At 45.4% G+C, this 26864-nt stretch overlaps 2 protein-coding genes across 7 annotated transcripts in view; both read right to left on the bottom strand.

The window, feature by feature from the left end:
* Arhgef2 (Rho/Rac guanine nucleotide exchange factor 2) overlaps nt 1-8550 on the bottom strand; it is a 53863-nt gene extending 45313 nt beyond the window's left edge. For 3 of the 6 annotated variants that reach the window (XM_046421994.2, XM_046421997.2, XM_046421996.2), the window contains exon 1: nt 8366-8548. The gene's annotated coding sequence lies outside the window, so the exon portion shown is untranslated. Of the gene's footprint in view, nt 1-8365 lie in introns of all 6 variants that reach the window. The other 3 variants (XM_058571906.1, XM_046421995.2, XM_046422000.2) reach the window with 3 other exon arrangements.
* Nucleotides 8551-13159: 4609 nt separating this feature from the next.
* Ssr2 (signal sequence receptor subunit 2) lies at nt 13160-20171 on the bottom strand. The gene is made up of 6 exons (XM_046421969.2): nt 20101-20171; nt 19309-19457; nt 18564-18662; nt 17285-17393; nt 15177-15254; nt 13160-13732 (listed from the first exon to the last, which is right to left on the bottom strand). The coding sequence occupies exons 1-6, from the start codon at nt 20107-20109 to the stop codon at nt 13622-13624; spliced, it is 555 nt and encodes a 184-aa protein (XP_046277925.1). The 5' UTR covers nt 20110-20171; the 3' UTR covers nt 13160-13621.
* Nucleotides 20172-26864: the final 6693 nt, after the last annotated feature.

Below are 26864 nucleotides of genomic sequence, written 5' to 3'. Positions count from 1 at the left end.
TACTCTACTATTGAGATATACTCCCAACCCTTTATATTTTTTAATTTTGAGACAAGGTCTCTGAGTTGTCCAGATTGACTTTGAACTTGTGAACCTCCTGCCTCAGCCTCTCAAGTTGCTAGGATTATAGGTGTGTGCCACCATGCCTGGCTCAATGTTCTCTCTTTCTTTTTAGTACTGGACCCCAGGGATGCTTTACCATTGAACTATTTCCCCAATCCTTTTTATTTTTTATTTTGAGACACGGTCTCACTAAGTTACTTAGGGCCTTGCTAAATTGCTTAGGCTGGCCTTGAACTTGCAATCCTCCTCTCAGACTCCCAAGTCGCTGGGATTTCAGATCAATCATCTTTCTAGTACATAAGATCTTGTTTGAGCTGGGTGTCATGGCACATGCCATAATGGTGTATCGGAAGGCTGAGGCAGGAGGATCCCAAGTTTCAGATCAGCAACATAAAGTATCAAAAAGGCTGGGGAGTGGCTGGGGTTTTAGCTCGGTGGTAGAGCACTTGCCTAGCACATGTGAAACACTGAGTTTGATCTTCAGCACCACATAATATAAAGGTATTGTGTCCTCCTACAACTTAAAAAAGGGCCTAAAAGCCAACCAAATGTTTTCTCTGATTACTGAATGCTGACCTATGATGGTGGGGGACATGGGAAGAATGGAGGAACTTTGGATTGGGCAAAGGGAAGGGTAGGGAGGGGTTATGGGGGGTAGGAAAGATAGTAGAATGAGATGTACATCATTACCCTAGTACATGTATGATTGCATGAATGGTGTGACTCTACACCATGTACAACCAGAGAATTGAAATGTTGGGCTCCATTTGTATAGAATGAATTGAAATGCATTCTGCTGTCATGAACCATGAACAACTAAATAGAGCAAATAAAAATAATAATAATAAAATAGAAAAAAGAAAAGGGCTGGGGAGATAGCTTAGAGGTAGAGTGTCCCTGGGTTCAATTCCCAGTATCTTTCTCTCTCTCTCTCTCTCTCTCTCTCTCTCACACACACACACACACACACACGCACGCACACATGCACACACGCATACACACACAAAGACTTTGGGTTATCAAAGGAGTGAGCACATGTTACCAGTTGAGAGAATCAAACAGGGAAGCAGAAGTAAGCAGACAGTTTTTGAGCTGTGCCTAGAGGGACAGAGGGGTTAGAATGTGGCCGGGGGGGTGGGGGGGAGAGGATTCTGCACTGATAAATTAACAGGGAAAACAGGTTCATAAATGAAAGAATTATGATTTCTTCTAAGACCCTGATCATGTGAGGAGTAAGACCTGTCCCCGTGTCACAGAGAGAAGGGCTCCAAGCATCAGCCACATCAACCTCATCTCCTGGCCTCTCTCCCAATCCCAAAGGAGCATTGTTCTCAACACCCAAACATCCTGGCTGGTACCAGGGCTCACCTTGGAGTGTCTCAGAGGAAGGACACTCAGGTGCTCTTGAGTTGAAAATAAGTCCCACTCCAGAAAGAAATACCAAATTCCAGAGTACCAAGGTGGTAGAGGGGCAGAAGGGAAGTACCATGTACTGGCCCTTCTGTTGGAAGGAGTCTCCCAGGCACCCTTTCTCCTGGGACCACCCCTAGCTACTCAGATGTTGAAGTGCACAGAAGGACCAGGACGTTGTGGGTCAGAACTTTCTTCCCAGGCCTTCTCTAAATGGTCATAACCACCCCAGGAAAAGTCCAGGTTATGGGAAGGTGGTCCTTCAATCTGCTTCCCCCTCCTTGCTGCAATCTGTCCACTGCTCCCCCTGCACCCGGGAGTGGAAGGGAGACGGGGGCTCAGTCTCTGCAGGTGGCATTCTGCTCCCCTGTGTGTGGTGGAAAGAGAGAAAGGAGAGGCTGAGGAGACTGGCCTGGGCCCTGTGCCCCACATGCTGTCCTATCTGGGAGCAGTGTTGGGGGATTCCTCAGCCAGTCCCCCGCTGAAATCCTCTCCCTTCTCCTTTATGCACCTGGCTCTGTGCCATCAGGAGTTCTGGGTGTAATCCGGACGGTCAGATCTGCAGGGTGCAGGATGGAGCCTGAGGACCAGGGCAAGGTCCCCGACAACCAGCAGCCTCTGAGATGCAATCCAGGGGCCAAGCAGCACTGTGAGAAGTACGGGTGGGGAGAAGAGTAGGCATGAGAAATGTGCACTAGGAAAAGAGGAACACGGGCCAGAAAGAGGGCAGAAATGGAAAGGAACCAGGAGGATCTTGGGGCTCTGATATCCAGTGACTTTACTCAGCCTCTACCTCCCATCTGTACTTGCAGGATCGACTTTGGCAAGAAGAGTGAAATGTAGTGAAGGAGCTGGGCGTGGAGGCGCACACCTGTGATAGGCCTGGGAGGCTGAGGCGGGAGGGTCATGAGTTCAAAGGCCACCTCAGCAATTTAGGGAGGCCCTAAGCAATTTAGCAAGACCCTGACTCAAAATAAAAAATAAAAAAGGGCTGGGGATGTGGCTCAGTGGTGAAGCTCCCCTGAGTTTAATACCTGGTAACTTCTTCTGGAAAATGTGTTGCTAGAGGAAGAAGGGAAAGTACCCTGCAACCCCAGCCCTGCTGACAGACGCTGCTGATCCCCAGCCCCCAGTGCTGGAGAGCAAACCCAGGGTCTAGGGCACACTAGAAAGTTCTCGACCACTCAGCTACCCCCCCTCCCGCCTCCACCCCTGCTGCTAGTCTTGAGATATATATATATTTTTTTTTTTTTGATGGGGGGGGGAACTGGGACCACTGAGCCACATCCCCAGCCCTATTTTGTATTTATTTAGAGACAGAGTCTCACTGAGTTGCTTAGCACCTCACTTTCACTGAGACTGGCTTTGAACTCAGAATCCTCCTGCCTCAGCCTCCCAAGCCTCTGGGGTTACAGGCACACGCCACTGCGCCCGCTCAGCTTGAGATCTTTGTGTACCTCCTGTCTTCTTCCAGAGCGTATCAACTGGAGTCCAACCCTTTACTCAAAGATCCACCCTTTCCCCAGCATTTCATTCATGTCTCTGCCGTCTGTGAAAATGAATCTGTTGGACGGCTTTCCTCTCTCGGCCTCATTTCATTTCTCAAGAGTTTTTCCTGCTTTCTAACCTTCACTTCCTCCCAGGCTAACACACCAATAATTTTTATTCTTTTCTTCAAAGAGATGAGGCTTGGCAAGTTTTCCTGAACGACCTCCCAGAGATTTCCCTCCTCTCTTTTCTGAAATTCCTGCTTCAGCCCGTGTTCCTCTTTTCCTAGTGAATATTCCACCATTGGGTCTTTTCCCTTCTCCCATCCATCAGGTCTCTCCCCACCTCCCACTTTGCCAAGCCTCCTGAGCTCAGGAAATGGTGCAAGGGAGTAGCCAGGACTGAGTCTCATAGAACGGCTTTTTTTAGCTTCTGTATGAGATCACATCTTGTCACATCACTGTTTCCGCTGAGCAGAGAGATAGGAGATTCTGAAATAGTTCTGGGATCAGACGCTTGAGTTGGGGGAGGGGGCAGGAAGGGGCTTATTTTCCTGTCTCCCTACCATCACCGACCATCAGTGTCTCTGGTCCCCTCCTGTGAGTGTATGATCTTCACTGATTGCACTAGTCATCAATGACTTGTTGCACACTCTGCTGGGTCATAGGATGAAAACTTATAATACTGCAATAGAAAGAGACATCTGTTGTTTAAAAACTTTGAGAGCATAATTTCTTTAGGGTGTAATAATGGCTTTAAAGACTGTTTGTTTTGCCAGGTGTGGTGGTACATGCCAGTAATCCCAGTGACTTGGGAGGCTGAAGGAGGAGGATTGCAAGTTTGAGGGCAGTCTCAGCAACTTAGGGAGATCTTGTCTCAAAATTAAAAATAAAAGGGCTGGAGATATGGTTCAGTGGTAGAACACTCCTGGGTTCAATCCCCAGTACCAAGAAAAAGGAAAAAAAAAAAAAAAAGAGGTTTGTTAGTTTTGCAAGTTCTGCTGCTTTCATAATCGTAAGCCACATGACCTTGGGAACTTGCTTAGTTTTTGTTTTTTTTTGGTACTGGGAATTGAACCCAGGAGTACTCAACCATGAGCTACATACCCACCGCTTTTGATATTTTATTTAAAGACGGTCTTGCTAAGTTGCTTAGGGCCCTGTGAAATTGCTTAGGGCCTTGCTAAGTTGCTGAGACTGGCTTTGAACTCGTGATCCTCCTGCTTCAGCCTTCCAAGTTGCTGCGACTACAGGTGTGTGCCACTGTGCCCCCCTTACTTAGCTTTTTGAGCCTCAGAATCATGTATGAGACTATAAACAGAGAATAATAATAAGGTTATTACCTTGTAAGGTTGTTGATAGATTTGATGATAATTTGTGCAATGCAACTAATATTATGCTATTAATAATATACTATTGTTGTTACTTAGAGATAGAGAGAAGGCAAAGCATGTTGAAATAGGGAGCTAGAGAGAACAATTTAAGACAGAGAAGAAATAGGCAGCATATGATGGTGTTCTACTGTTTTATCTTGAGAGAGGGGTGGGGAGAAAATAACCCACAGTGACATTTACATACTGCAGTGGGGACTAGTTACAAACAGCATCTAATGGATAAATGTGCACAGCAGCAACCATGGCAAGAAGAGCAATAGCTTTTCTGTCCTTTGAGACCCTGATGAACCAACCCTCCAAAGAGAAGGGAGGAACAGATTAACTTCAGGTAATTTAGAGCAGAAGTTGGCAAACTATAGCCTGTGAGCCAGACCTGTCTTTTTTTTTTTTTTTTTTTTTGCTGTTCTGGGGATTGAACCCAGGGGCCCTCTACCACTGAGCTTCATCTTCAGCTTTCCCTCCTCCCACCCACCAGGCAGGGTCTTGCTAAGTTGCCCAGGCTGGCCTTGAACTTGCAATCTTGCCTCAGCCTCCCAAGTGGCTGGAACAATAGGAGTATATCAGCATGCCTGGCTGTTTGCTATCTTTTTTTTAAAGAGTTGAGGAAAAAATAACAGAAATGAATACTTTGAGACACATACAAACTATAAGAAATTCAAATTCCAGCACCCATAAAGTTTTTCCCCCCAACACAGCCATGCTCCTTCTTTCATGTATTGTCTCTGGCTATTTTTGCATTAAGATAGATAGCAAAGCTGATAGTTGTGACAGAGACCATATGGCCCACAAAGCCTTTTTTTTTTTTAATATTTATTTTTTAGTATTTGGCGGACACAACATCTTTGTATGTGGTGCAGAGGATCGAACCCGGGCCGCACGCATGCCAGGCGAGCGCGCTACCGCTTGAGCCACATCTCCAGCCCCCACAAAGCCTAAAGTATTTTTTTCAGGGTATTTACAGAAAGTTTGCAGACTCCTGATAGAGAGCAACTGGGTTTCAAAATCTCAAGAAGGACCAAAGAGACCAAAGAGGGACATTAAGGTTCACAGCATACCAACTAGTCATTCTGCAAAAATTTAGGGGAGGAGGGGACATGAGGATCTCAACATATCCATTTCCTAAATATCCTCTGGAGCCCACAGGGAAAGAGGTTTAACCCGTGAGTGTCCACATCCAGCCTGTGTGGTCATTACAACCATTGCTTGAAATAGACATTATTCTTCCTATTTTATAAGGAATCCCCTGAGCTTAAGTTGCTAGCTCAAGACCACACTGCTCGATTGAAGGTGGAGATGAACTTTCAAAGCTGATCCACCACACTGAGTTCTTCTTCTTCTTTTATATATATATATATATATATATATATATATATATATATATATATATATATATTTGTGATGGACCTTTATTTTATTTATTTATATGTGGTGCTGAGAATCGAACCCAGAGCCTCACACATGCTAGGCACATGCTCTACCACTGAGCCACAACCCCAGCCCCCCCCCCACACACACACACACTGAGTTCTTTGCTGAAACCAGAAAATAAGCTCCCAAAGAAAGCAAGTGACTAGCTTGGAAATAAATCCAGCTGATATTGTCATTCACTTCTCAAGCCACCTCCTTGACCCCAGCCAAAGAAAGGCAGCAGGCTTCCAAAAGAAATTAGCTGGGGGTACCAAAGAAGTTAAATTTGCCCTTTCTGTCCCCTCTCTTATCTTAGCAATGTGATGAGGTGATGGGGTGGGCAGGGCTCTGGTTTTGTTTGCTGCCAGCAAACACTGGGGGTAAGAACTGCCAATAGCAACCAAACACGGGGGACTGATGGCTGCCACTTTGGAAGCCTGGGAGGCTTCCTGCATGTGACTTCAGGCTCCTAAATCTCCCCAAGGGGCAATAAAGGAGCAGATCTGAAAGAACCAGATAATAAAGACTGGGAAGGAAGGGAGAGGCCAGATGACATTGTCTACTGGCTTCTCCTCCAGATCTCCTGGCCTGGGGGCACAGGGTCATAGGAAACCCTTTGATGGTTCAAAATTTAACCTACCCTTTCTTTTCCCATAGAAAACCATTAATCCCACAGCACCCCACAAAGAGGGTTAGAGCAGAGCTTCTTTTAGCCCTAGGTGAAGGAGGCCCCTTGACAGCAGTCCCTTCCTCCTCCTACACCCTGGACCCCCATCCATGGCAGCCTTCCTTGGTTGAGCAGTGGTGTCCTGGAAATGTTCTCTTTCTCTGACTTTCCCATCAACTGCCAGAGAACAGTTCAGTCTCCAAAAGGAAAGGCAAGGGATGTGGAGGCTTGGTTCATTCATCGCACACTACTGCAGCATGAACTGATAGGCACTGAGACGAGGACCCAGAAAGGTCTACACATGACTACAGAGGTCGGGCAGGGGCTAGTATGGGCAAGAGCCATCTAGCCAGATCAGCTTCCGAGCTCTCTTTTTTATTTTATATTTTTATAGTTGTAGATGGTCACGATACCTTTATTTTTATTTATTTATTTATTTTATGTAGTGCTAAGAATTGAACTCAGTGCCTCACACATGCTAGGCAAGTGCTCTGCCACTGAGCCCCAGCCCCAGCCCTCTGGTTGACTCTTGATAGTACCCTCCTACATCCAGGGCCCATAGGGCAGAGCTATGGACTTTATTATTAGTAAATTCTAGAAGTTCAAAGCTGGAAAGACAGTCGGGTCTAATCTAACCACAGGCCTTCTACTGTGTCAGCAAACAGGCATCTCAAACACTTCAGTCACCACCGTCTCTATGATATACTAGGTGCATGAGTCAGTTGATAATCTGACTGCTTTGTATTATTGTTGGGTTTTTGTTTTTGCATTACTGGGGATTGAACCCAGGGTTTTCCAGCATGTTCTACCACCGAGCTATATCCCCAGCCCTTTTTCTTTTTTTTATTTTGAGACAAGATCTCACTAAATTGCCCAAGCTGGCCTTGAACTTGTGATCCTCCTGCCTCAACCTCCATAAGTAGTTAGGATTACAGGTGTGTGCCACTATGCAGGATGTTTTTTGTTTTTAATTGATTTGAAAATTGAATTTAGGGACACTTATCCTCTTTCTTTCTCCTGGGCCTGTGGCTGAATGCTTATTCTACCAGGGCCTTAAGACCCAGACTAGCCCATGATATATGGGGGACAGGGAAGAAAAGGGCTAAGACCAGCCAGTCTTCTTCTACCTCCTGCTGGTTTCCTGGCATGCACTTTGAGAGCTGTGCCAGAAGGGTGGGGCACTAGAGGGTCTGAGATTCAGAGGGACACACCTGAGAAGACTTGGCCCTCTGACCCAGGGAATTAACCTGTCAGATCCCGGGAAACAGCTGAAGAAAGTCAGTGGAACAAGGAACCCCTAATTTGGATGAGATAATCTGGAATCTGGAAGCCCCTGGCTCTCAGGTATGAGTTAGTGGCCCTTTCAATCTCACAATTAACCCCCCATCATAAAAGGAATGATGTTAGGCACAAGAGGAAGGGGACCCTGGGTGAACTAGAATATTGAGGTTTTAAGATTCCAGAGCCATTCTCAGTGTCCATATCTCAAGTAAGAAAAAGAGACCAAAAGACACTCTTATGGACTGATGTCAGATGAGTCTGAATCTCAGTTCTACAGTTTACCTCTTAATTGACATGGGTTAGTTATTTAACTTGTCTAAGCCTTTTATTAATATAGGGATTGGGTATGCCAACCCCATAGGATTACAGAGATTATATATATATATATAATTTAGCATCATTTGCAGCACAATTTGTGTTAATTAACCATTGACCATTATTGTGACTGTTTCCCTACACACACACACACACACACACACACAGGCACGCACGCACACTACCCCCTAATGAAAAATGAGAGCTGAATGCAGGAGGTTGGTTGGAGGAGCGATTGTTCTCCACTTCCTGGGATACTAAGGGATTCCTGGACATCTCTGCTTCCGGGAGAATGCCCATTCATCCTGGAAGGACACAGGAGAGGGAAGAAGGAAACTCACCAGGACTGGGAGCTATCCCAAAGACGGGGCACCTGTTCCTGCCCTCAGTTGGTGACTTCAATATAAGAAAGTCCTGCTTTCAGTCCGGGGCCTTCATGGGGGCGCCTTGGTCTTGTTTCTGCTAAGGGAACTGTTCATGGTCCAGAAGGTTGCATAGGAGACAGGGGGGACTCATTCCAGTCCAGACCAGCTGCCTCTTCAACTCCCCTAGCCCTTCCCTTCCCCGCCCTACTCCAAACACCCTACATGGTGCTGTAACCAGGACTTTAACCCCTTCAATGCCCTGTCCCCAACGTTCCCTGAAAAAGGGCGGCCCCAGGAATCAGACTCCCATGGAAACAGGTGCAGGAAACCAAGCTGAGGTCACCAGAAGGGGAAAGGATGTGGGAGCCTGCCATCAGGGGGAACTTCCACCCTCCTTCCAAAAGGGACAGGGAGAAGCTAGGGAGGGGGTTAGGGCATATTTCAGAAAAAGAGCTGGGCCCACTGGCCACACCTGCAATCTCAGCTACTCGGGCAGGCGGCCTGGGCAGGGGGATCCCAAGTTCAAGATCAGTCTGGGCAACTTAATGAGATCCTATCTCAAAATAAAAAGTAAAAAGGGCTGGGGATAGAGCACAGGTAGAGCACCCCTGTGTTCCCCCGCAAACACACAAGCAAAAAAATTGGCTTCAAAAGTGCTTGTTGGTCCCTTTAAGAGGCAGGTTATAGAAGTGAAGGAGGAAATTTTTTTTTTTTTTTTTTTAATGAAAGTGCAGGGAGGAGTGATTGCAAGGGTAGCCACATCTGGGGCGGGCCAACAGGAACAGGGGTGACCAAGCAACTCGGCTTGCTGTGGATACCAGGCAGCAGGATATTTGATCAGCTCTCCACCCCTCTCCCTGATAACAGCGGGGGTGAGTGGCTGACTCACCCCTCATGTCTTCCCCCAGAGCACAGGACGGCTTGGGCAGACATGGGACTTTTCGAGGTAGTGAGCTGCCCCCTCCCTGATGGGCCCCAGGTCTAATGGGAAGGGTTTGTTGGAGTTGGGAGATGTTAGCTGGCTCTGCCAACTCATTATGGGGACTTTGAAGAGTCATCTATCAGCTCATCCCCTCATCTGTAAACGAGATTGTTAAATGAGAAATGGTGGAACACAAATGCTGGATCTGTACAACTCAAATATGCCAGCTGTCACTTGCTGGTGACCTTGGATAAGCCACTTTTCTTTGTCTTTCCTCATCTACTAAATGACAGGATGAAGTTGGGTGATCTATGGTTCATCCTTGCTCTAAAATTCTTGTTCTAGGTAAGAGGGAAATGACAGATGTAGAACTTGTATCTTCCTGGCCTGGCCCAACCACATCATGACAGAGTTACTGTGTTGTTGTTGTTGTTGTTTTGGTACCTGGGATTGAATTCAGGGGCACTCAACCCCTGAGCCACATCCCCAGCCCTATTTTGTATCTTATTTAGAGACAGGGTCTCACTAAATTGCTTAGCCCCTCCCTTTTTTGCTGAGTCTGGCTTTGAACTCACGATTCTCCTGCCTCAGCCTCCCAATCAGCTGGGATTATAGGCATGCACCACCATGCCGGCTTTACTGTGTTATTTGTTTGTTTGCTTTATTTGTGAAGCTGGACATTGACCTGGGACTCCACACAGGCTAGGTAAGTGCTCTGCCACTGAGCTACAAACCCGCCCAGACAGTATTTGTTTCTTACTACATAAGAACACAGAAGCAGGAACAGTGGTACATGACTAATCTCACACTCAAGAGGCTGAGGCAAGAGGACAAGTTAGAGGCCAGCCTCGGTACCAAGGTCCTAAGCAACTTAGTGAGACCCTGACTCAAAATATAAAATGAGAAGGGCTGGGGATGTGGCTCAGTGGTAAGGGTCCCTAGGTTCAACCCCCGTATCAATAAATAAATAAAGGCCTATGCTATCTTCTTGGTGAAAGGTCTTCAGAAACCCTCTCGTTAAACAACCCTGTGATTGTCGAGATGAGGAAAGAGGCTCTGAGAGGCGGGTGGTGATTACCTGCGGTCACACAGCCAGTGGATGGTTGGTGAGGAGCAGGGATCCAGTGCTCCTGACCCTGTGGTCATTGCTGCCTCCCCGGCTGCTCTCTGAAGGGGTCAACCCTGAACCACTTTCCATCCTTTCACTGAATTACTCCTCTACTCCCAGGTGGGTAGAAATTCATTCTCGGACACGTTTCCTATCCACTCTCTCCAGGTACAGTCTGAAGGCCTAGTACCGGAGGGGGGCGGAAATCAAAGCACTTGCTCCTCCTGGTACGGGGCTGGGTGTGTGGGCGAGTCCATGCCGGTTCAAAGTGTGGACGATGTAGGAGGGCTAAAGGGCTGGTCTGCGGAGGGTGGAGGGGACCTGGAACGCGCTGGCAGCTGGGGTTACTATCTGTATTGCCTTTGAGGGAGGAGCCTCAGTGTGAGTACCCATTCTCTAGGAAGGATGTGGGATCAGTGTGCACTTTTCCCTCTCCCTCACAAATCTGTGTGCAATCTCAGGATCAGAGTTCACACCACCTTCCTGGAGTGGCTTGCTGTTTTTTTTTTTTTTTTTTTCCTTCTTGGTACTAAAGATTGAACCTAGGAGTGCTTTACCACTGAGCTACCTCCTCAGCCCATTTGATTTTTTATTTTGAGACAGGGTCTCATTAAGTTGCCAAGGTTGTCCTCAAACTTTCAATACTCTGGCCTCAGCCTCCTGAGTTGCTGGATCGACAGGACAGGCACGCGCCACAGTGGCACAACCCTAGGGTGCTTTTTGATTAGTGAACAGGAGTGCAGCCTGCCACTTGTCCTCCCATTAGATGATTACCTTGAGAAGTCAAGAACGCTCAATCCTAAAGCCAACTATTCCAGCTAAGTCTCCGTCCATAGATTGGAGAAACTTACATTCCCCAACATCACTACTTAGGAGAGGTTCAAATTCCATCCTGACTCCAAGAAACTCTCAAGAAATGAAGTATCTGATTTTGGCTGCTTTTCAAGGTGCCTGTGCCTTCACAATGCTTCTTTTGTCATCTGCGGGTTCCTGGATTCCCGTCTAGTCTTCCCTGTAACGTGCCAGGACACAAGGTAGGATAGACAAGTCTCCCCAGCTTTTGAAAAAGGAGTACCTGCAAGATCAGAATCTCTTATTCCCTTGGAGTGTTATGAAGTTCACCCATTCCCTAACACAGGACCCCTCCTCCTATAGGTTAGCTCATAGGCTGAACCACAGGTTTCCAGTGGAGAGCGCAAGTGGAAGAATGGGTTCTGCCTCCTCCAGAAACAGACATTTCAGAGTCCTAGAGAGCAAGCCAACATACAGCAAAGTAGCTCACCTGCCCTTGCCCACACCTGTTTTCATCCTGAGCCTGACCCACTTCCCCTTTTACCGGAATCTTCTGAGCATTCCAGGTTTCCACCAGGAACACAATGAACAAAAGCAAACACAACCTTCTTGCCCTCTGACCTGGCCGGTCCTGGGGTGTCCAAGCCGCAGCCCCTGAAAGAGGGATGTGAGCTGGCCCAGGGCTACTCCATTTGGAGCGTCCCGTTGTCTCCATGTCCTTTTCATCTTCCAGGGGCCCAGAGGCTCCCAGTTCTGGGCAAAGGAAAGGTTAAACCAGTTGGGCAGGGGAGCCAGGGGGAGCAGAATCTAAACGGGGAAACTTGGTGGCAGGAACAAAGCGGGTGTTTGTTGGGCTTCCCTCCTGCCTGGGAGGCTGTTCCGGACCACGACATTCCTGGGTTGGACAGAGTCAGCTTACAGTGGCTTCTCCTTGCTGTTATTGCAGCCAAAGCCACTGCCTTTCCATAAGCCATGCTGAGGGCCCAAGTCAGGGGACCCAGCCCTTCTTCCCGGCCCGAGTTCAAAGCACAGAGGCATTAAAATAAATTTAAACTCAAGAAAAGCTAGTTCTTGGCCAGGTACAGTGGCATATGCCTGTGATTCCCAGCAACAGAGGAGGCTGAGACAGGAGGATTGCAAGTTCAAAGTTCAGCAATTTAGTGAGGCCTTAAGTAACTTAGCAAGACCCCGTCTCAAAATAAAATAAAAGAAGAAAGAAAAGGACTTGGGATATGGCTCAGTGGTAAAGTGCCCGTGAATTCAATCCCCAGTACCAAAAAAAAAAAAAAAAAAAAGCTAGTTCTTAAATATGAGAATGGGCTAGAAATAGGCACAAGAGAGAGCTTTTTAAAAAATGATCAACAAACTGGTTGTGGGTGGTCATGCACGCCTATAATCTCAACAACTCAGGAGACTGAGGCAGGAGGATCTCAAGTTCAAGGCCAGCCTCCATGACTTAGAGACACTTTCAAAATAAAAAAACAGGGTTGGGGTTGTGGCTCGGTGGCAGAGTACTTGCCTCATAAAGCAGCACTGGGTTTGTCTCAGCACTGCATATAAATAAATTCTAAAAATAAATAAAGGTCCATCAACAACTGAAAAATAAAAAGGGCTGGTGATGTAGCTCAGTGGTAAAGTGCTCCTGAGTTCAGTCCCTGGTGCCAAAAATAAATGAATGCTAAACAGATACGGATCAGGACTCCAGGGCGTGAAAACAGCTGTTCCTCCATCTTCCCCAGCAGTGGAGAGCTAACAGGCAAGGAAGGCTCAGGACAGTAGGTGGTGACTGACAGGAACACTCAGAGGGAAGGAGGACTCACAGGGGGCAGAGACCACAACCCCGTGGCAAGGAGACCAGAACTTAGCTTGCTTGCCCAGGAGCGGGGCACGCAGGGCCTAAGCTCCCGCAGCAACCTTTGCTCACCAGGCTGGCGGGAAAACAGGCGAGTCAGTGTGTGGCATTTGTTTTTATTAAAAAACCCCATTTGGTAAGCGCTTCCCTAACCCAGAAGAGACTGGATAGCCTCTGAGAGTCCCATGGCTTTCATTTCATCTCTCACCCTCTTCTGAAAGAGGAGGAAGGGGACGGGGTGGTGTCAGGCATCTCTGAAAGGCCTCTCCTGGACCCGAGAGTTCACGTTGCCAGCGAAATACCAACAGCACCTCCGTGGGGCCCCAGAGGGCCTCCAGGCGCACGCTGGGGCTGAAGGCCGTCCTGTTCGTATGGCTTCACAGTGGAACCACCGAGGCTCTCACAGACTCCCAGGCCGGGTCCTTCACTCTGGCTGAGAGCAGGGCAGGGTCCAGGAGAAGGTGGCCAAGGGTAAGGGGGAAGAGATTGCATCTGAGATCCCGCTGGAGTCTGGAAAGCACCTGTTTTCTTGGGAGAGGAAGGCCACAGAAGCCCCACTCAGTTCTTCTTGGTTTTGGGGGTGTCGTATTTCCTTTTGCTGGAGTACCACAAGAGCAGGGGGATGCCGATGGACGGAAGGGTCATAACCCCGAAGGCTGCCCAGTCCAGCTGTGGAGGAAAACCAAGGCCTTTCTTAGAGGTCGATAAGCGCTCAGGAGAGCCCAGGGAAGGGGTAGGCCCAACAAGAAAAGGGAGTGTGTGGCCCAGATTCTAAGCAGAACTTTGGCCACAAAGTTCCTCTGACCACTCCTGACACAGAAAGGCTTCTGAAGACCAGTCTTCAAGCTGTGAAACCAAAGGCCCCCAGACTGCTTCCAGACAGTGTTTGAGAACGGAGGTGCCCAGGTCTTGCCCCTAGCAGTCAGGCTTCCTCTGACCTCCCTGACCCCCCTCATCCCCCTCCTCCATCCCCTCACCTCACTTCTGCCCTTCAGCTTTGACAGACAACTCACCATTCCCTGTCATACCCTCTTGTCTGACATCTGATAGCCCCTTCTGTTTGGAACTCCTGCCCTCCCTAGCCTCCTCCTTGGATGAGCCCCCTGTGGCTCCTGAAAACAGGCCGGAGGCTGCTGCGGTGTGCTCCCCTGGTGCCCTGCATAAGCGTCTCACGGTGTCTTCGCCACCTACCTGCTGGGGCCTATATGAGCCTGTAACAATCTCTTACCGGGAGGGACTACGCCTTGATGGCCATGCCTTCCCAAAGCAAAGCTCAGCAAGCACGTGATCAGGAACTTTATAATCACTCACTGAATGAAGGAATTCCTTCATTATTTCTGCCAAATCTTCAAAACATTTTCTGCTAGATCAAACCACCAAGTTCCTGCTTGACTTTCTCAATGTTCTATGACCCTTTAATTTTTTTTGGCACTGGGGATGGAACGTAGGGTGCTCCACCTCTGAGCTATATCCCCAGCACCTTTATTTATTTTTGAAACAGGACTTGCTAAGTTGCTGAGGCTGGCTTCAAACTGTGATCTTCTGCCTCAGCCTCCCAATTACAGGTGTGCACCACCATGGCCAGCACACTATGATTCTTTAAACCTAGTCAGATACTCTCTTAGACTTCCAAAAATGAGCTGGGCTCGGAGGCATACACCGGTAATCCCAGCAGCTTGAGAGGCTGAGGTAGGAGGGAGTTCAAAGCCAGCCTCAGCAATGGTGAGGTGTTAAGTCACTCAGTGAGACCCCATCTCTCAATAAAATGCAAAATAGGGCTCAGTGGTAGAGTGCCCCTGAGTTCAATCCCTGGTACCTTCCCCCCACAAAAAAAGATCCTCCATGTAGACCAGGCTCTGCTCAAGGTTGAGTAGAGAAAAAGGCCAGTTCTATGGTTCTGGCAATAGCAATCTCATTGATGAAAATCTCTGAGCATGGTTAAATCAGGATATTTGATAACTGTCTGTATCAGATACCAACAAAACAACACCAAACTCAACAACAAAAAACCAGACAGGCAGGCTGACCAATGAAGTCTTTTAAGGAGGCCAAGAGGTTCCAGAACCAAGAGTGTTCACACCCCAAGAGAATGAGAAAATATTAGAAAGCTTACAAAATGAGGGGAGAATCTTCTGTCAAACTCCCGCTGAGCCAGGATTCCTCCCTGCCCAGGTGCACTGGTGGAGCCAACCTGAAGAGAAAAGAAAGACATTAAGGCAATCTCCAGTCGTCTCATCTAAGGAAGGAAGCAGTCCCCACATCAGATTTTTCAGTTCCCAAAGTATCCCAAAGAGTGCTCCAAGAAGATGAGGAAGGCCTTCTCACAAGGAAATGTGGCTCAGTGGCCGAGCCCTTGCCTTGCATGTGTGGGGCCCTGGTTCAATGCAAAAAAAAAAAGAAGGACAAGTATTTGAACCAGGAAGAGTCGGATGATTCTCCTAAGTGTACTGGGTGTTGGAAAGAATAGTAAATTAGGAGCCAGGAGACCTGAAAAACACCACCGGCTATGCATTTATTAAAAGGGTGGGCCAGGTATGCACCTGGAATGAAAGCTCGATCCTTCTGTCATAGCTTCAGACTCTGGAGAGTGAAACTGCTCACCACCACTGGCCCCTCTGCAAGGCCAGATGTGCAGTGGAATGACTCGCCTTCAGCAATCATTTACTTACTCCTCAAACAAAACTCCTCTTCTATACCTCACAGGGCTCACACGAGGCTCAAATGAAATAATGAGAATTATGAAAATTATAAAGCCCCCCCCCCCAAGTGGACATTACAAGTGGAGGGCTGGGATTGGCCCACATTCCTTTGCTTTGAAGAGGAGGCCAAGAGTTTGAAGCACATTGCAAACAACTTTGTTCTAAGATGGCAGCTGAGTCTTAGATTTTTTTTTATCTATTAACCCATCAAGTATTAGGTAGAACCAGAGTCCTGAAGTTGGTTCTGAAAACAGAAATGATACAAGATGTGAAAACAGCAAAGATTACAAGAACAGGGTCCATGTGGTTTATGAAAAAATGAACGATTTGAAAGTGCACTGACTGTTATAGAATTTTAGATTTCTTTTAGTTCCCTGGACAGGACCATGTTTTACCTTCATAAATTTACAAATTTATGATCTAAGATTTTTGGGACTGGGATGGTGTCCTAATTTTCTTGGTATTTCCCAGAGTCTAGCACGTCGTAAGGGCTCAAGAAATGTCTATTGATCTTTAATGAATCAATCAAAAGACTGAGTTCCTGTGCCCCAGGAGTTTATAATTAAATTGGGAGATGAAAAGAAGGGAAGACCTACATATAAGAAACAAAACTAATGAAGACAGTAAGCAACTAAAACTTTGGCAGGGGTAAGGTAACCAAGAATTAAACCCAGGGGCATGCTACCACTGAGCCACATTCGCAGCCCTTTTTTATTTTTTAGGGGTCTTGCTAAGTTGCTGAGGGCCTGGCTAAATTGCTGAGGTTGACTTTGAACTTGCAATCCTCCTGCCTCAGCCTCCCAAATTTCTGGGATTACAGGCATGTGCCGCCACATTTGGCAGAAGACAGTAACGAGGAGATATAGCTCAAAATTGGGTCTTGAGAAGACTTCTGCTAATGAAATGGAGGATAGAGAGTACTTCAACAGAACAAAGGCAAAGAATAAGAACAAAGGAAAGAATAAGCACTGAGAGGGGAGGGAGTGCAGGAAGGAGCTTGAACTAGTGAGGATTGGGATCTGTGTGGGTGGAGTGGGAAAGAGACAGGACAAGACTATTGGAGGGTGTGCAATGACAGGCAGGAGATCTTAGCTTCAATGCAACTGGCAGGACATTCTAAGCAAGGGCAAGATGGGAGCAGTGGAGCCTGTCGATCATCTGACAGTGGCTTAGAAGATAATGAAAATTACCCAGCATGCCCTGGGTTCTCAGCACCACAAACAAAAACAAAAAATGACCAGAAAGGCAAGGACAGCAAAAAACTGGACAGCAAATGACACATTCCAGAGTAAAAGGAATGCAGAAGGAATGAAGAGGAAGGGAATGTTATGAAGCTCTTTTTCCATCTATTTCAGTGACTCTGTTCTATATCTCTACAAATTGAATCACACTTATTAACAACATCAAGTTTTTGGTCAGTCTTATCTCTTTCACAACCTAGAGGCTACGGTAGAAATTCTCTAGGAATTCTTAAGGGCAGACAGATCCAAGCCCCATCCAGCCCAGGACTTGGGCAACTCACCACAACAGGACCGTCCTCTTGGGCCAGGTAAGTAATTGTGGCTGAGGTGAAGTTGAAGTAACCAGCCTTGAGAGGACGCAGGACCACGGTGTGGGAGACGTTGCTAGCACTGGTCCAAGAGTTAAGGAAGGGAAAATGAAGCTTAGGCGGTAAGAACCTTTCAGCTTGTAACCTAAGCGCACCATTCCTAAAATAGTTGCCAACATGTGATTTCATATCTGCAATACGCCATAGGAATCCAAAAACCTCTTTAAAAAAAAAAAAAATCTAACATGTGGTGTATTGTGATGTCTTTGCTAAATTAAGGGGCTCATGATATATCAAGGTTTTTGAAGTAAACTTACAAATATATTACAGATGAAAAATCATACCCACTTAAGCTCACAGATCTCTTTCGTCGACTGTATGTGAACAAAGTTTTTGAAAATACAAAAAACAGAAAATGAGAAAAAATACAAAGAGTACATTTACCCTCCTGAGAAAAATCTAAATATACTTTAATTCACAAGAGAAAATAGGGCTGAGGATGTAGCTCAGCGAAGAGTGTTTGCCTAGCATGCACCAAGCCCTGGGTTCAATCCTCAGGACCACAAAAGAGGGAGGGAGGGAGGGAGGAGGAGGAGGAGGAGAGGGAGGAGAGGAGAGGAGGAGAAGGGGAGTGGGGAGAGTGAGAGAAACAAAAACATCAAGTATCTAATCCGATACTTAGGAAATAACTGGTAGATCAGAAAAAGAAACTCCTTGAATTAGAGACTTCAAAATGGTCACCCAGGTTCTCCATGCTAGTATCCCATTTAATTTCTTCCCTTCTTCCCTTCCTCTCTCCTTCTTTCTGCACTGGGGATTTAACCCAAGACACTATACAACTGAGCTACATTCCTAGCCTTTTTAATTTTTTGTTTATACAGGATCTTACTAAGTTGCCCAGGCTGACCCTGAATTTGTGATCTTTCTGAATAGCTGGGATTATAGCCGTGTGCCATCATGCCCAGATTCACTGAATTTCTTTTAAAAAATATCTTGGGGATAGGGGTGACCGTCTTAAACATCCATGCCTGGCCACAGACATCTTTGTGTCTATAACTTTCTAATATAGTATGTTTCAGGGCCTTACAACCAAAACTTCAAGAACCCCTCTTCAGGTCTTCTTGAAATCATGCTCACACAATTTACACTAGTCTTTCCTGCCTCATGTTCCCAGTCTACTTCAAGTACCCATGCTACTTTGCAGGCAGTGGCCTCCTTCCCCAGTCTCCAACACCCAGAGCCAAGAGGATACGGGGCAATCCGGTCCCATTTGACATTGAGCATACCGGAGACAATGCCAAAGTCTTCTGGAGGGAAGGAATCATCAGATAATTCCACATCTAATGCAGCACTGAAAACAGAGGAAACAAAAAGAGTAGGTAAGGTTAATAACATTAAACTACTCAATCAACAATCAAATTTATGTTAAAAAGTCAGAACTCAAAAAAGAGATTCACATAATAATTTGAGTCTGTGGCACTGAAGGATTTATGTTGAAGACTAGATTCTACCACTCAGATATACCAAAATATCTGAGCATCTAGAAGGGAATGGGCCCAAATTCATTCTTGTCTCAATTTCTTTGTGTGTGTGGGAGGGGTTGGAAGAGAGGACAAATATGGGGAAAAAAATTAAAGGGAATAAAATGAAAGAATGGCAATAAAAATGCTCATGAAGTAGTGAAAGAAGGAAGCTGAAACTTAAACCTTTGAGGTAGCAAAGGCCTGTATATTTTCTATGTCTTCATCTTCCCCTCTGGTTTCACAATTCTTGTGTCTTCTCTACTCTGAAACTCTTCCAACCTAAAAACTGGAATATGGTGTTTTGCAATGTAGGCAAAAATGTCCTCTACTTCCAAGAGTAGGCCCAATAATATCTAATGTTACTAGATAACAAATCCCAAAGAGAAATCACTACTCACCAAGATGTTCCTTATGCTCATCTGAGAACTAAGAATCCAGAAAAGGGCCCAGTCGGAAATCCCGGCGCCTCCTTACCTTGAGCCAACATTGTAGATGTTGTACTGTAAAGTCAGGTCTCGCCCCTCCACCGCATATCGGTTCAGCAGGGACTTGGAGGCCAGAAGTCTGGCTCCTTCCTCTGCTTGAGTGACAGCTAATAGAGCCACAAACGCCAGCAGCCTCATCTTTGGAGAAAAAAAGCAAAGTAAGTAGTCAACCCAGTAGTATGTGACCAAAATCCTCCTGACAGCCTTCCCTTATAAGTCCATCAAAACTCTCTTGATCCCCTATCCAAGCAGCTGCCCACTCCACAAAGCCCTGCGCAGGCTACCAGCGCTGACCACTGTCCAGACTCATCTCTGCGCGTAGCCCCGGAAAACGGCCCCTTTTCTGCGCCCAGGTGCTCATCAACTGGCGGGTGCCCTTAGCACGGGGCAGAACAGGGTTTTCCTGCGGTGTCCTGTGACCACCTCAGGCTGTCTGCAGCAGCCTCTCGCTTTCCCTCACACGGGGACCCGCAGGCGGCAGCCTTCCCGCAGCAACGTTCCTCCCCCACAGCTCCGGCAGGGATCCTCCTGAAGTCTCGTACCCCTCCCCACCAGTCCATCCCCGGGATCCCGCTGTCCTTGTCCCCGCATCCCTCCCGGGTCCCTGGGGGTTCGGTTTGATCTGCCCCCTGCTTCCTCCGGTCGGCCCCCACTCCCTCCGCCAAGGTTACCCGTCCTCCCGCCGGTGCGGCCTGCCCGCGCGAACCCCCGGCTACCGAGGGCTGTGCGGACCCGAGGCTATCACCCCTCCCGCTGCAACTCCCTAAGCCTCTGGACTCACCGTGCGCATCCCAAAGGCCCTTCGGGCGCCACCACGACCGGAAGAGAACGTCAGCACCCAAAAGACCGGAAATAAGCTCTGGCCGGAAACCCAATGCCTTGTGGGAATTGTAGTTCCTGGAAAAGCCACGCCTCTCCCTTTGTAGCGCCAGCCGGACTCTAGGATCTGAGCGCTGCAGGAGCGCTGCTCCGTGCGTTCTCCACGCTCTTCTTTTTTCAGATTTACTTATTTCTTGCGGTACTTGGGATTGAACTCAGGAGAGCTTTATCACTGAGCTACATCTCCAGTCCTTCCCATTTTGTATTATAAGACAGAATCTTGCAAACTTTCCCATACTGACGCCAAACTTGTGATCCTCCTGCCTCAGCCTCCCGAGTGGATGAGATTACAGGCATGCATCACCTCAGTCGGCCTCAGGCTTTTGTTCTGCCCTCCTGAGTGTGGCTTTTCAAGCTAGTTTTTACTACTGTATGTGACCAGCACCTGATTAGGGGCTTTTAGAAAATAGCAAACCTAGAGATTTGTCAAACTAGGAATCACAGAAAAGCTCCTACTAGCGTTCTTCCTATTCCCAGGTGAGGAACTTAGTCATCATGCTACATCCAGCAAGTCACCAAGCCCTGAGCTTTATTTAGAAGCCCTTTGAAGTGTCAAAAAATAGTTATTTTTCCCCCTCCATTCCCACTATAACTACTTTAATTCATGCTCACTACTCTATGCTGGTTTTATTTAAGTAGTCCTCCTATCTTAGGTTTTATGCTTTTGAATCAGTTCACAGCAAACTTCTCCAAACCACATTTTTGAACAGTAGACCCTCAGGTTCCGGAAATGGGACTGTGAAGTTAGGCAGCCATGAATCCAAGTCCCAATTCTGTCACTTACTTGGTAAAGTAATCTTGAAGTAAATGTTACTTACATAACACCTTGGTGAAATGAGAGAATTAAAGTACTTTCAAAAGGTCAGAGGATCATATAAGATCTCAGATATAAAACTGGCTTGAGTGCAGTGACATCCTAGCTACTTGAGGGCCTGAGGTGGAAAGATCACTTGAGCCCAGGAATTTGAGGCCAACCTGGCAACATGGTGAGACCCTGTCTCTAAAAACAAACAAAAATCTCTTAGTACAGGGCCTGGCAGATAGACGAATGTGCTCAATAAATGGTAACTGTCAGTATTAATGTTACTCTGTGTCTCCATTTGTAGTATTACTGCATTCAATATGCATTTATTAATCACCTACTTTGTGCCTGGCTTTGCTCTAGGTAGTGGAGAATACAGTGGTGTACAGGACAGATAAGGGTTCTACTTTCTGAGGGCTTATATTGTTGTGGAATAATGCATATCGCCTGTATTTGTTTGAGTATATGTCTTCCCATTCCCCATCTCCCAGATCTTATTGTCCCATCTTCTGTTGCTTGGTGTCATGCCTCAGGACACAGAAGGTTTGCCAAGGAATAGTAATGACTTCTCTACACACAACTTCCAGTCTGCTCTGACTTCACACCTTTGTGTGTGGCTTGCCTGAAATGCCTTACTGTCCCTCTTTCCCTATCCAAATCCAACTCATCGTTCAGGGCCTTGTTCTATGTTCATTCCCTCTAGGAGGGCTCCTTGACTTGAATTAACATTTTATAAAAGCACCAAGATTTAATGTTGTCTTCTAATAGTTTCTAGTTTTGTTTTTGTTTCGTTTTGTGTACTGGGATTGAACTCAGGGGCACTCAACTACTGAGCCGCATCCCCAGCCCTAGTTTTATATATTTTTAGAGACAGGGTCTCACTGAGTTGCTTAGCACCTCCCTGTTGCTCAGGCTGGCTTTGACCTCCAGATCCTCTGTCTCAGCCTCTCAAACCACTGGGATTACAGGTGTGTGCCGCAGTCTGGCTGGGCACAAATGCCACAGTCTGGCTGGGCACACAATCACGAGCCACCACACAGCTTGTAGATTCAAACAGCAACTCTTTATTCCCGAACTCACACCAGCCGTCTACAATCACGTTCTGGGGAAATCCACGTTCTCTGCCCAAATCCACGTCCACTGGGCTTCTATCTCCAAAATATACTGTCTGAATCCCGTGAGAACTCAAGGGGAACTCAGGCAGCAGGATACGCCCTATTCCCAGCAGGAATAATCTTAAACCTTAAACCTGGAACCTAAACTGGGAACGCCCTAAACAAGATTATCTTAAAACCGGGAACACCCTAATCTGCCTTGGTCCTTGAGCAAGGTTAAGTACATTCAATGTCACTGCAACATGGGGTACGCTGGCAAGGAAATTGTCATACTTACTTGGCTAATGGCTCCCAGCATCTCCCCCCTTCTGATTAATTAAACAACAAGCAATGTGGCTTAAGGACCGTGCCTGGTAGGTTGTCCAATTCAACATATGGTTCTTACCCGTCATCGGAAAACTGACCTTTAGGCGTCAGCCTCCTGTCTTAGGTTGATACCACTGCAATTGAATCATACCCGTCACTGACTACCGGTCCAGCATACAGCCATACTTGTGGATAGGTCTATGCACCAGTGGGGGGGTGAGGTTCTTTGCCTCACCTCTGTTGGCCCCCAAATTTGGCCTTGGTGCCAGTGGGGGAGTGAGGTTAATGTGGCTTATGGACCGTGCCTGGTAGGTTGTCCAATTCAACATATGGTTCTTACCCGTCATGGGAAAAACTGACCTTTAGGCGTCAGCCTCCTGTCTTAGGTTGATACCACTGCAATTGGATCATACCCGTCACTGACTACCGGTCCAGCATAAGCCATTGGCCCCCAAATTTTAGACCATCACTAGCAGAAGGGAGGAGGATACAGAAATGCCATGACACCAAGCCAATTGACGGCTCCTTGGGAAAAATTGCATCACTGGTGACACCATCAGCAAAGATATGCCAGCACTACCACAACTAACATGGGGTGCGCTGGCAAGGAAATAAAAATTGCATCACTAGTGACACCATCAGCAAAGATATGCCAGCATTACCACAATTCGCTGCACCAAACGATAGTTACATAGTCCAGGCAAGTTCTGCAAGCAGTTCAAAGCAGAGGAATCTATCAATATGTCCATTTCCTCCCCAAATCCTTTTCCTCCCAAAGTAAGTTGACTCTTTGATTGAGCATTACTTGTTGAGTTCTTCACCGGCACTGGGATGGAGATAGGAATTCTGGCAATGATGCTAAAGAGACATTATCCTGAAAAGAATTATTAAATATAATGAAAAGGAAAGGTGAAAGTAAACAAACAGATCTGTTAACCTACTTTAGAAACAATCCTTAACAGCCTTTTACCTAATTTAAACTAGTAAACAAACAGATCTGTTAACCACCTTTAAAAACAATCCTTAACAGCTGTTTACCTAATTTAAATTAAACCATTTAAATCATGTGAATAAAAAAAATAATAATAATTCGGATCCATTTTTTCATGAGCGCTCCTCATATAAGAAATATGGACATACGCACATACAGACATACAACACAAAACACAAGAGTGTACACAAACGTACAACACATAAGAAAATAGTAAAGGCCTTGTAGCTTTACCTAGGTGAAATCTCCATTGCAATGTTTAAAAACTCCACAGTCAAAAAATAAAACTGATCAGAAAAACATTAACCTAGGTTTGTATGAGCTCAAAAAATAAAAATAGAACCTTATGATGTGGAAAAATGCAATAATAAAATAGCTATTGAAAAAAGCATCCTGGTTAATCACTGTCGCAGATGTAAGAATGGCCAAGCTGGAGTTCTGGATATCAGCTGTTATGGATTTGAGTCAAATCATCTTCTTTTCGATCTGTAGAAACTGTTTTAGTTAATCTCTCTGGAATCCAAATGGGCTGCTGTTCTCCCTGTGGAAAAACACAAACAGACCCCCGACTCCAGACAATCACTGGGTCAGGACCTTTCCATTGTCCTGTTAGAATATCTTTCCAAAGTACTTTAGGCTTATGTACATTTTTTGGATACATATGCCTTTCCGCAGCACTAAGTCATGATGAATCCAAATTTAAAAAGTTTAGAGTAAAAAGCGTTATTTTAAGTTTATCTTTGGGGGATATATACCCCCTTCCAATTCCCTCTTTTTGCTTTAATAAGTATATGTCTGTATCTAATAGTTGTCTTAGCTTTTTGCATTTTCTATATGAAATACCTTTACTTGACATTTTCAACCATTTTCTATCTTATTTCTATCTTCTAGTTTTTTTCTAAGGTTTTTATATTTACCCTTAGTTGCTTATTTTCTCTCCTAGTTTTCTTGTTTCCTATTTTGTGGGTTTAAAATTCTTGTCTTTCTACATCTTTTTAATCTTCCTATATCTTTTTTATCTTTCTACATCTTCTCTCTTTTTTTTTTACCTTTCTGTACTTCTGTTTTTAAAGTTTTTCACTTTAAATTTTTAATCTTCTTTATCTAAATATCTTTTATCCTATTATCTTCCCATTTTTTTAAAGTAATGCCTTTAAGATTAACTAGGCTTCAAATGATGCAATAAAGCAATCTTTTTTCCGCCATGAAGGTATCTCAACCACCTTCAATTTAACCTTTTAAAGCCTTTTAATTATCATCTATACTGTACTTTTAAATGTACTTTTTCACCACCTACAACTTCACTCTTTTAAACGAGGCTTAGATTCTGTTTAAATCGCTTTAATGTTAGTTTACATGGCTGCCCTTCAACCAAAGGCCTTTTTTTTTAACTCCATTGAGAAGCTTTGTCTCAATCTGCCATGTACAAATATCTTTTTCTTCTTTCTTCCTTTCTCAAGCTTTTAAAGTCTAGTTTCCTCAAAATCTTTTTAAATGGTATTTACAACTTTTTACTTTACCACACAGAGATTATCTCATCTAGAAACATTTCTTTTTCCTTTAACCTTTTATATTAAAATATATTTCCACATCTTGAATCTTTTTCTATCTCTTTTTTAACCGTTAACCCTTTTTATAAATTCACATTTTGAAACAACTCTTATAAAATTTCTGATTTAGACAAATTACTCCACTTTAATAAGATGAAAGACTTTCATGTTTTTTATGATACTATAATACTATAATTGAAACCCAACTGAAAATTTTTACTCTTTGTATATAAATTACACATGATAGAATCTTAACACTTAGTAACCTTGTTTCAGCAAAGACACAGACCAAAGCAATATTAAACATTTTTCCATTTACCAATTTAGGAAAACACACATAATGTTTAAACATATAACCTTATGGAACTTAATAAGTAAAGAGTACTTGATTTCATATTTAGTGGTTGATATTTTAACACTTTAGCTTTGAAAATTAATCAGATGTCTGTAAAAACCAATATCTTAGACAAATGTAGTAAACAGAACTAACCATCTTTTTCTTGAAGAAAAATCCTTCTACAGGATACCATGATGGTCCCATTGATATACTTAATAACTCGTCTTTAAAAAGCCATTTGCTACATTTTTGTATTTTATCAACATATGCCCTAATTGTTCTTGGTCTCACTGGGGTGCCTCCTTCCTCTAACAATTTCTTTTGCTCGGAGGCAAATAACTTCAAACCTTGAGTCAACCATTTTCCCCAGTTTGCCTGAGAAAGTTCTAGGAACAGGCAACTTGAAATAAAAACAAAATAAATCAAAACGAGAACACATTGTTTTTTGAATTGGTCACCCATTCTTTCTCTCTTCCTCAAGGGTGAGAAATTTCACTTACCTCTAAGCTTCAGAAGCTCCCCGTACGGGCCACCAAATGCCGCAGTCTGGCTGGGCACAAATGCCACAGTCTGGCTGGGCACACAATCACGAGCCACCACACAGCTTGTAGATTCAAACAGCAACTCTTTATTCCCGAACTCACACCAGCCGTCTACAATCACGTTCTGGGGAAATCCACGTTCTCTGCCCAAATCCACGTCCACTGGGCTTCTATCTCCAAAATATACTGTCTGAATCCCGTGAGAACTCAAGGGGAACTCAGGCAGCAGGATACGCCCTATTCCCAGCAGGAATAATCTTAAACCTTAAACCTGGAACCTAAACTGGGAACGCCCTAAACAAGATTATCTTAAAACCGGGAACACCCTAATCTGCCTTGGTCCTTGAGCAAGGTTAAGTACATTCAATGTCACTGCAACATGGGGTACGCTGGCAAGGAAATTGTCATACTTACTTGGCTAATGGCTCCCAGCAGGTGTGCACCACCACACCCCGCCCCCAGCCCATTTTTTATATTTTATTTTTAGATAGGGTCTCACTAAGTTTATCAGGGCCTTGCTATGTTGCTGAGGCTGGCTTCAAACTTGTGATCCTCCTGCCTCAGCCTCCTGAGTCTCTAGGATTACAGGCATGCACCACTGTACCCAGCTGGTTTCTAGTATTAAAAATGTATCCTAGGGGTTGGGATTGTGGCTCAGCAATAGAGCGCTCTCCTAGAATGGGTTCCATCCTCAGCACCACATAAAAATAAAGGCATTGTGTTGTGTCCATCTACACCTAAAAAATAAATGTTTTTGAAAAAATGTCTCCTAAGGATTAGTTCCTATTTCTCTAGTACATAATTTATCCACAGACCCTACAGCAATGCTGAGCACATAGGAGGTCTCAAGAAATGCCTGTTGAGTGGAGGATTTTTTGTTTATTTCCAAAGATTGCTTCTATATCAATTTCTCCAGGATTAGAAAATTATGAAGTGTGAGTGTTCTTGTTTCCCGATTAAATTTTACCAGCACACTGTCCAGACACCCTACAAAATAGGCACTTCTGGTTTCAGAAGAGAAAC

Source organism: Marmota monax, unplaced genomic scaffold, assembly GCF_021218885.2.
Source record: "Marmota monax isolate L192 unplaced genomic scaffold, Marmota_monax_Labrador192_F-V1.1 WCK01_AAM20220418_F8-fsc00108, whole genome shotgun sequence".
Lineage (NCBI taxonomy): Eukaryota > Metazoa > Chordata > Mammalia > Rodentia > Sciuridae > Marmota > Marmota monax.
This window is presented reverse-complemented; position numbering and strand designations above follow the sequence as displayed.